This window comes from Bison bison, unplaced genomic scaffold, assembly GCF_000754665.1.
Source record: "Bison bison bison isolate TAMUID 2011002044 unplaced genomic scaffold, Bison_UMD1.0 scf7180017864180, whole genome shotgun sequence".
NCBI lineage: Eukaryota > Metazoa > Chordata > Mammalia > Artiodactyla > Bovidae > Bison > Bison bison.
This window is the reverse complement of record NW_011494752.1, coordinates 1,287,214-1,297,645: the sequence shown is the minus strand read 5'-3', so window position 1 is coordinate 1,297,645 and position 10,432 is coordinate 1,287,214. Positions and strand designations below refer to the sequence as shown.

The window sequence follows — 10,432 nt, the reverse complement described above, 5'->3', positions numbered from 1 at the left end:
AAAACCTCAGCAGCTCTCACACCCCATCTTATCCGGTAACCAGTTCACACACTTTGGCCAGATGCATAAGGCCTTCTGCTGTTTGACTTTTGCCTGGCTTTCCACCCTGTTTCTCACTATACCACCCCTTCCTCTCATGGGCTGGACACATCAACCACTGTTATCTCTTGAACTCCCCACCCAGCTTCCTGTGTCTGTGCCTTTGCTGTTCCCGCTGCCAGGAATGCTGAAGCCTCCCATTGAGGCCCAGCAAACATCTCCTCCGTACACAAAATGAGATTCAATTGTCTCCCACTTCCTCTTGGGCTCCTGGACCCACCCAGACTCCTAAGCACGTCCTCACTTCCATGCTGTCTTACTGGCCTTGGTTTATAGTCCATCTTCCCCCTGGAAGACAAGAACATTGGCATCTCTACCCCCAGTGCCTTGAACAAAGCCGGGCAAAGAGCCAGCCCTTAGGAAGTAGTAGGCTTCCCTGGTGGCTCAGTTGGTAAAGAATCTGCGGGCAATGCGGGAGATGTGAATTTGATCCTTAGGTCAGGAAGATGCCCTGGAAATGGGGATGGCTAGAGGTTAAAGCGTCTGCCTGCAATGCAGGAGACCTGGGTTCGATCCCTGGGTTGGGAAGATCCCCTGGAGAAGGCAATGGCAACCCACTCCAGTATTCTTGCCTGGAGAATCCCACGGACGGAAGAGTCTGGTGGGCTACAGTCTACGGGGTCGCAAAGAGTTGGACACAACTGAGCAACTTCACTTCACTTTACTTTCACTTTACCAACTCCAGTATTCTTGCCTGGAGAATTCCATGGACAGAGGAGCCTGGCAGACTGGGCTAAAGTGGGATCCATGGGATCGCAGTCGGACAGGACTAAGTGACTAACACTTTCACTTTAGGAAGTAGTTAGTGACTGAATGAATGACCCATGAATCTAACCAATGCAGTAGCGCAGTAGCAGTATTCTTCCAGAGACATTATACTTCTATCAGTACAGACTGTGTATGTGTGTGTGTGAGTCACTCAGTCGTGTCCGACTCTTTGCAACCCCATGGACTGTAGCCCAGCAGGCTCCTCTATGGAATTCTCCAAGCAAGAATACTGGAGAGGGTTGCCATACCCTTCTCCAGAGGAATCTTCTTGACCCAGGGATCAAACCCAGGTCTCCTGCATTAGCAGGCAGATTCTTTACCACCTCAGCTACCAGGAAAGCACAGTGCAGACTAAGACTGTATTTTTAGTCATTTTCCAAAGCTCATTATACTAACAATTTATTGTGAAGTTGGGGCTCAACTGAATTTCTCAAATCCGTCCAACACTTACTGAGTGTAGCTGAATTTCCCCATGTTTCTGATATGTGCATAGATGTTTTTAAAGTATAGGATTTAGGATTACATCTAATTAATTCCTATATAGCTATTTTATCTTATCTACTGTATCTTTTAAGCCAATTTATATGCTGTAGAGATGAGAACATGTAGAAATGTTTTTAAATGTTTAATGTAAGACTCCCTTTAATAATTTATTTTTCATAACAATTTTTAATTGACAGACTTTAAGAGCCATTTTAAAGATAAGAACTTGTTTTTAAGATACATTTTAACAACTTGATATTAAAATCCCATGTTGAATTTTGCCCCTTTTTCCTGACTCATCACCATTTCTGGGGGAGGGGTTGGTTCATCCACTTAGCAAGTGAGCCTCGCTTGTCATAGATATGTCTGTCTACATTGGTATTGTTGATAGCAAGACTGAGATATTGAGTGTGTGGGTGGCAGAGACCTTCCTCCAGCTCTCCAGATGGACAGGGTCAGGGTCATACTCTTTGGATGTGGCTCAATCAAGTCTGCCCACCTCCCCTAAACCTGTGTTTCCTTCTGATCTGCTACTAGTCTTTTGTTGAAACCCAGACACTCAGCTCTTCTGTTGGTTTCCCAGCCAAACTCACCTAACAGGCAGCAGCTGGTCCAGACACTCATTCCCAGTTGCAACAGACATGATTGGTGTCTACCCTAGGTCTTCTATATCCCCCTTCTTACCAGCAGAAACCTGATTTTTTTATCAAGGAGGCAATGTGTGCAGCTGAAATATTCTATTTCCCAGCTTCCCTTGTAGAGATAGTCATCATGTGACAGTGTCCAGCCCACGTCCAGATATGACCCTGGAGAGGACATCTTTTCTGGAAAAGGAAAATGCAATGCCTCTCTAGAAAAAAAGCCCTTTCCCCTTCTTCCTGCTGGAATTGTTGTGCCTTCTCATTGCATCCTCATGTTCAGGAAGTGGAGCAGGCAATACCCCCATTTTACAGAGGATATTGAAGTTCAGAGAAGCAAACTGACTTTCTCAAAGTCGTGGGGATCAGACTGCTCCTATGTGAAAACTGAAGCAGCAGCCAATTCATTCCATTACTAACTTGTCTTGTATCCCTTTTTGGCCAGGCTGCCAGGAAGCTCAGCACCTAATGAGGAAGCTCAATCATGGCCGGTATGGACTCTTAACACGTGTGCTGTGCCACCCTGTCCTTCCCCTGTCCTCATTGCCCGTCTCGAGACTTGAATGAGCGATCCTTTCTTATAAGTCATCTTGAAGCCTCTTTAGGAAAGACGGGGGTGGGAGACAGAGTTATCTTTCACAGCCTCCCCAGATCTTCTCTCCACTCTGCTCTGGGCAGAGGGGCACGTCACGAAGACAACAGTGATGGGCTCTCCGGTTTCTGATTGGGTTTGGCAAACACGGCACACCAGTAGGAAAGAGTGAGGTCACAGTCTTCCCTTATTAGGTGTCTCCTCTGTAGGGCTGTTCCCGAGAAGCACTCCTTCCCTTCTTGCTTGAGGGTAGAGGAGCTGAGGTCTCCATAATTAGCCCAGGGCACTACCCTCTCCCTTATTGGTTCCTATACTGTCCACACCTTTGTAAACTGTCGTTTGTCAAATTCTCAAATAACCTAAACTGAGTGTTTCTTATCAGGGCCATCTTATGGGCTGAATGTCTGTGTCGCCACCACCACCCTCCCCACCACTAAATTCATCTGTTGAAGTTCTAGCCCCTAGTGTGATGGTATTTGGACATGGAGTCTTTGGGAGTAACTAGGTTTACATGAGGTCACAGGGTGGGGCCCTCATGATGAGATTAGTGCCCTTAAAAGAAGAGGGCTCCTTGGAAGCAAAGCCATGACAAACCTAGTCTGTGCATGCAAGCAGACTCTCTTCAGTTGTGTCCGACTCTTTGCTACCCCATGGACTGTAGCCCATCAGGCTCCTCTATCTATGGGATTCTCCAGGCAAGAATACTGAAGTTGCCATGCCCTCCTCCAGGGAATCCTCCCGACCTGGGGTTGAACCCAGGTCTCCTGAGGATTCGGTACTGCAAGTAGATTCTTTCTTTACCACTGAGCCACCAGGGAAGCCCTATGACAAACCTAGACAGAGTATTAAAAAGCAGAGACATCACTTTGCCAACAAAGGTCTGTATAGTCAAAGCTATGTTTTTTTTCAGTGATCATGTATGAATGTGAGAGTTGGACCATAAAGAAAGCTAAGCACCAAAGAACTGATGCTTTCAAATGGGGGTTCTGGAAAAGACTCTTGAGAATCCCTTGGACTGCAAGATCAAACCAGTCAGTCCTAAAGGAAATCAACCCTGACTATTCATTGGAAGGACTTATGCTAAGGCTGAAGCTCCAATACTTTGGCCACCTGATGCAAAGAGCCAACTCACTAGAAAAGACCCTGCTGCTAGGAAAGATTGAGGGCAGGAGGAGAAGGGGGCAACAGGATGAGATGGTTGGACGGCATCACCAACTCAATGGACATGAGTTTGAGCAAACTCCAGGAGAAAGTGAAGGACAGGGAAGCCTGGCGTGCTATATATAGTCTTCGGGGTCAGACATGACTTAGCAACTGAACGACAACAACGAAGAAGAGGGAGGGAATCTCTCTCCATGAGTGGGCATCAAGGAAAGGCCATGTGAGCACACAGCAAGAAGGTGGTGTCTGTCTGGAAGCCAAGAAGTGCACTCTCACCAGACATGGCATCTACTGGCACCTTGATCTTGGACTTGCAGCCTCCAGAACTGTGAGAAATAAATATCCACGGTTTAAGCCACGAGTCTATGGTATTTTGTTACAGCAACCCAGCAGACCAGACAGGCCTTGAACACAAAGTATGAGAAAGTGCACTGATCTTTCAAGAAAGACCTTCTTGTGGGAATTCCCTGATGGTCCAGTGGTTAGGACTCCTCACTTTCACTCCCAAGGTTCAATCCCTGGTTGTGGAACTAAGATCCCACAAGTTGCACGGTGTAGCAAAAAAAAAAAAAAAAAAACCTCTTGTGGTCCCTAAAAATTCTGTTCTCCCTCCCATTTCATCTCAGTGGAGATCGGCTCAGTGTCTCATCACCTCTCGCCTGCACCTCACAGCCTCGTCCTAATTGGGTTCCCTGCTTTGTCCCCAATACCTCTGTGCCACTGCTCCTCCACCAACAAGGCCACGGCCTCCCTCCACTGCCCGAGCTCCAGGCAGGGGTAGACATGAAATAGATGTGGCGACAGCAGGCCCCCAGGGGCCACATGTGTGTCATACTCAGCCCACTCCAGGAAGGAGAATTTGGGGACATGAGTGCAGGACCATCACATAAGCTGTCAGTTACACTGTGATGGGTAAAATGAGAGCAGAGGAAACAGCATGGGCCAAGATCCGGAGTCAAGAAACAGCTTGGAAGATGCTGGCTGCAGGAACAGGGGAGGGGAGGCGGGCAGGGGCTGGGCCAGGCCCACCACAGACCAGAAAGGAACCTGGTCTCCAAGCCATAGGCCACATGGAGTGTTCTGCCCAGGAGAAATCAGCCAGTGATTATTAAGGCTGCACGGGGAAGGGGAAGAGCAGGCTGCAGACTGAGAGGCCAGCAAAGAGGTTCCCCATTGAAGAGACAAATATGGCCTGGTGTCCTTCAAAGGGGGGACTCACCTCTAGTCAGCTCTTCACCCCTCCTGAGGTTTTGAGTTATATGTATTAATTAAATCAACTCCAGCTCGTGGATGCTCCTTTCTCTCCGCTTCTCCCCACCCCCAGCCTTTTCTACACACAAGGTGGCCATAGACACTCAGGGTCCAGCCATCGAGGAGGTACCAGGCTAAGTGAGCTCCGTCCCTGTCGTTCCTCTCCCTCAAACAAACTCCATCAGATCAGTGTGTTAGTTTTATTTTCTTTGCTTTGGTCTATACAAAAAAAACCAATAACCAAAAACATAAAGCGATCATAATAAAACTCTGCTGGGACCTCCCCCAGCCCCCAACACCCGTGTGCAGGAGGTGGTGGTGGGGAGTTTGAAACAGGAAGAGGAAGAGAAAGCCCCTCACCGCACACCAGAGGGGTCAGCCAAGAGCACTTCTCAGGGGTCAGCTAGGGTAGTTGTGTGGGCGGAAGGAAGGTTCCAGGGCGCTGTCCCCAAGCTCCCCTAGGAGGGGCCAAAGCCAACTGAGTGTCCCGGGGAGGAAGCAGGCAGTGTCCTGAAGTGGGAACAATCTCTCCGTGTCTCCACCCCATCTTCCAGAGGATCCCTGAACTTTCCAAGACAAGCTTTGGATTCTGGGCCTTTTGGCCTTGAACCTGGGGCCTGAAGATCCCGGGGGCTCAGCACAGTTGGAGTTCAGTGACCAAATCAGAAGCCAGAGCTGTGGGGCCCAAGCCACTGGAGATGGGCAGCCTGGGAGGAGAGGGGAGCTTCGGCGGGGGACAAGGTGGGTGCCTCGAGTCTAAAGTTTTAGTGCCAGGGCCTCAGGGGTGGGAACAGGTTATCGGGCCCTGGACCCACGGCCCAGAATAGAAAAGCAGGAGCAGATCACCATCCCAAGAAAGACCCCACAGAGAACCTCTGGAGGCACGGGGCTCCGCAGGAAGTTGCAGCCCTGCTGCCCGGGTTCAGGCACTTGGCTATCTGGCCCCATCACCTGCACGGAGAACCTCTCAGATGGGGAACCGCACCTGGGGGGGTGGGGGGGAGCAGACAAAGATACAGGGTTAGGCCAGGTCTGTGGCCCCTGGGAGCTCGTGCCCCTCCTGCGTCACCCGCCCACCATCCACAGAAGGGGCAGGAACTCGCTGCCCAGAGCAAAGATAATAGAACAAGGCAGGCAAGGCATGCCTTCCCTGGGACAGCTTAGCACCCAGAGGCCCCACGCTTGCTCCCCCCTAAAGGAGCCAGGGTTTCAGGGAAAGCCTGAGAGGCCTCCCATGAGAAGGAGGTCCTAAGGGAAGGGAAGCCCAAGTCTCAGCAGCCCACAGGGGGAGAGAGAGCTGCAAAGCAGGGGGAGGGGGCGCCATACTCGGGTCCGGGCAGCTAGGCCAGCATGTGGTCTGCAGTTGCGTAGGGGGGCCTGAGGCCGTCACTGTAGGTGTCGATGGGATAGTCCCCATCCATGTCCATGTGCATCTCCAGTGGGTCCATGGGCACGTCGCTCGAATACATGGGGCGGTAGGTGGCGTCCATGTCTGGCGAGGAGAAGGGTCTCAGGCTATTCTGCGAGGGTCTGGACAGCCCTCAGCCACATCTTCCACCCTTTCCTGCCCCAGTGGGCCGGACCCCCCACCCCCACTTAGGGACCTGGACTCCAAGTCAGGGACCTGGCCAGGAGTTGGTGTGAACACTACGGTGACTGTTACTGGTCCTTTGGCCCTGGGGACACAAAGCTGCTCCCTCGCTCACACACACCCACACAGGACGCCCCTGTGCCCCAGCACTCCAGGGTCCCGAGCAACTCTGCACCCACTTACCATCAGCATAGGGTTCATTCATGGGGATCATGCTCTGGGCCTGAGGACGGAGACAGAGAGAAACATTAGGGGAGAGGGGAAGGGAGGAAACACAGGCTCTGAACTGGGGCGGGGGAGGTGGGGAGAGAAGAGCAGCAAGAGATGTTTCTCTAGAGGAGCCAAGGAGGTCTTCCCTGGTGGTCCAGTGGCTAAGACACTTACAATGCAAGGGGCACGGGTTTGATCCCTGGTCAGGGAACTAAGACCTCACATGCTGTGCAACCAAAAAACAACAGATAAAGAGGGGCCAAAGGAAAAGCGAAGACCCCTTGGAGGCACCTGCAGAATTAGGGCAGCCCTGGGGAGGGGAGTAGCCGGGAGAGGACTAAAGAATGGGTGTCAGGAGCAGCCCCTCGCAGGATCAGGGCAGCCGTCAGCCTGGAACAGCACCCTTGTGCAAGTTAGGGAAAGGCATTCCTGCCCCAACACTTTATATCAGTTTGAACATAAAATTGCCATTTTGTAGGTCAAAAACAGTAGATGGTCCAACCTATTACTTTCATCTGCTGGGAACTGTCATAAATGATTGAATTATAAAATTAAAATCTATTGGGAATTCCCTGGCAATCCAGTGGTTGGGACTCTGCATTGCCACTGCAGGGGGCCCAGGTTCAAACCCTGGTCGGGGAACTAAGATTCCCCCATTCGGCATATTAAAAAAAAAAAAAATTAAAATCTATGAAGCTGACAAGATGATAACACCCCCCACACACACACCCGACAAAGTGCTGTCCTTGTGCAGTACGCAACTTGCACAGCCAGACACTGCGACCCAACCCAGGATACTCACAGCCTCCCAGGCGGCAGGGTCGTGCTTGAAGAGGGAGTTAGTGAGCTCCACAGACACCCGTTTGCGGTAATCTGGGTTCTTGTCCTCGGAGATGCGGAACAAGACGGCAGCGGCGTAGGTGGCTGAGCAGGGAACAGGACAGGCCAGGCAGGTCAGGTGCTTGCCTCCACCTCCCCCAGCCTCCCTCTTCACCCTGCTCGCCCCCTTGCGCCTAGCCCAGCCCCTCACCGGTGCCCTCATTGCGCGAGTGCAGCAGCTCCATGAGTGGGGCCGACGCGCCCTCCGCATCAATGGCGTCGGCCGCCTCCTTGTCCTGGGCCAGCTCGCACAGCACCCCGGCGGCCACGCGCTGGATGTTCTCCACCGAGGAGTAGAGGAGCTGGGGAGAGGGGCGCGGGGTGGGCGTGAGGCGAGCCAGCAACACACCTCACCACCCTGCCAATCTCCGCCTCCCAGTTTTGGATATAACTCAAGCTCATAGTAAAAAATGTGATAAGTCTAAGTAAAATCTAAAGAAAGGAAATGCAGGGCATTCCCTGGTGATCCAGTGGTTAAGACTCTGTTTTCAATACCAGGGCGTGGGTGCAATCCCTCCTTGGGGAACTAAGATTCTATAAGCCTTGCTGCTGCTGCGTCGCTTCAGTCGTGTCCGACTCTGTGCGACCCCATAGACGGCAGCCCACCAGGCTCCCCCGTCCCTGGGATTCTCCAGGCAAGAACACTGGAGTGGGTTGCCATTTCCTTCTCCAATGCATGAAAGTGAAAAGTGAAAGTGAAGTCGCTCAGTCGTGTCTGACTCTAGCGACCCCATGAACTGCAGCCTACCAGGCTCCTCGGTCCATGGGATTTTCTAGGCAAAAGCACTGGAGTAGGGTGAAGGCCAAAAGATTTTTTAAAAATTCTTTTAATTTAAAAAAACCGCCACAACCCTCTACCCAGACACAGCTTCTTTCCATTGGATTTTCATCACAGTTATAAACACATATTTGATTCTTTTTTTTAAGACTTTTTTTGATGTGGACCATTTTTTTTTTAATTTTTTACAATATTGTTTGTTTTATGTTTTGTTGTTTTTTGTTTTGACCTCAAGGCGTGTAGAATCTTGGCTCCCCAACCAGGGATCAAATCTGTATCCCCTGCACTGGAAGGCAAGGTCTTGACCAATGGGACCACCAGAGAAGTCCCTGATTCCTGTTTTTTAATCAGACTTTGTAGCATAAAGCATTTCCCCATATTATTCAGTAACTTTTCCTTAAAAATCTATGAGTTCAGGGACTTCCCCAGTGGCCCAGTGGCTAAGACTCTGCTATCCCACTACAGGGGGCCTGGGTTTGATCCCTGTTCAGGGAACTAACTGCCAGCCTGAGAAGAAACATGGCCAAAAAACAAACAATATTTATGAGTTCATACTGGTACTCAAGAGAGAAGGAGAATGCTACAAAGCAAAACAACAATGGAAATTTAAAAACCTCATCCATCACAAGTGGAAGTAGCTACCAGCACAAATTCCTTACTCTGAACATTAATAATTAAAGGGAAAAAATTCAAAAACTGAAAATTCTTGAACACTATTGTCTATGTCCACATGATATAGTGGACCATTCTTTTTTTAACCATTCTCTTATCACAGGACAGTTAATTTTCAATTATTGTTAATAACAGTGCAATTGTCAGCTGCACATATACATTTATGCCATATTTTAAATTACATTATGTTATTTCATAGAGAGTCCCAGACCTGTACTCCTTGATCAAAGAATACCAATATTTTCAAGGCTGTCTATACACATCACAAAGTTGCTTCCTGGAGAGGTTTTACCACCTTATCTTCCTACCAGCAGGGTATAAGACTGCCCATTTTATTGCATCTTCACCAGCACAAAGCACTCCCATTTTTTTTTCTTTGCCAATTTGATAGTGGAAAATGGGCTCTCCCTGTGGGATAGGCTTCCTTTCTTTTAAACTCCTGGGGTTGATAGAGCACTGTTTGTTTATGAACCACCTGGGAGTTATATGTGCCTCTCTGTAGATAACTACTGAGGTTTACTATTAATGAGCCTTTTATATGAAAGATTAAACTCTTGTCTGTTGCGAGGCTTGCAAATATTTTTCCAGTTTGCTGTTTACTTTTTAATGGTTTTAGGCTATTTCTGACATTAAAACCTTAATGTTGTTTCTGACACTAAGAATACTTGCTGTTTGCATTTGTGGACTCTTCCTTTACCTCTGAGCTTGGAAAGCCTTTCCCATGCTGGAGTTTGCTAAGTGATCATGTCTGGTGTGGCCACTTTTCTCCAAATGCTTCCAAAGACCTCTTGATGCTTGGCCCAGACTGCCTCAAACATTCCCGTTTCAGCAGTGGGGTAAAGCAAGGGTTGGGGGAAACCTCTCCTGCCCACCTGCCCCAGACTCACCTGCACAAACAGGGGGATGGTGTTGAGTCGGAAGATCTCCATGCGGTTCATGGGATCCCGGGCAAGGATGTGCAGGGCTCCAGTGCAGCCTTCCACAATCTCCTCCATCCTCACACCATCCTGCACAAGAAGAGCCATTGGGGTATAGCAACAGTGAGCCTAGGGAGTGGTCACCCCCTTCCAGGACACTGACAAACCTCACTGGTCCTTAGAGTTTGCCTCAATGGCAGCTTGCCCCCCTAGTCATGTGCTCATGTGCGTACACGTTCACACAGAGGGCAGCCAGACTCTCAGGGCGGGTGGTCACAGGCCCCAGCAGCTCACTTACCGTGTAGGGCTGCTGTGTGCCAGCAGCCACATGGCGCTGGGCATCCTGGTGGGCCTTGACCAGCAGTTGGACAAGGCGGGGAATGACCGCTGCCT

The 10,432-nt window shown here is 50.0% G+C and overlaps 1 protein-coding gene across 2 annotated transcripts in view; it reads right to left on the bottom strand.

Moving 5' to 3' along the window:
- Positions 1–5,178: 5,178 nt before the first annotated feature.
- Positions 5,179–10,432, bottom strand: part of JUP (junction plakoglobin) — a 26,429-nt gene continuing 21,175 nt past the window's right edge. For both annotated transcript variants that reach the window (XM_010842540.1, XM_010842539.1), the window contains 7 exons: positions 10,338–10,430; positions 10,010–10,129; positions 7,824–7,974; positions 7,596–7,717; positions 6,767–6,806; positions 6,319–6,484; positions 5,179–5,977 (listed from right to left, as the gene is read on the bottom strand). In XM_010842540.1, the coding sequence (XP_010840842.1) occupies positions 6,333–6,484; positions 6,767–6,806; positions 7,596–7,717; positions 7,824–7,974; positions 10,010–10,129; positions 10,338–10,430 (678 nt within the window). In that variant the 3' untranslated portion in view covers positions 5,179–5,977; positions 6,319–6,332. The remainder of the gene's footprint in view (positions 5,978–6,318; positions 6,485–6,766; positions 6,807–7,595; positions 7,718–7,823; positions 7,975–10,009; positions 10,130–10,337; positions 10,431–10,432) is intronic.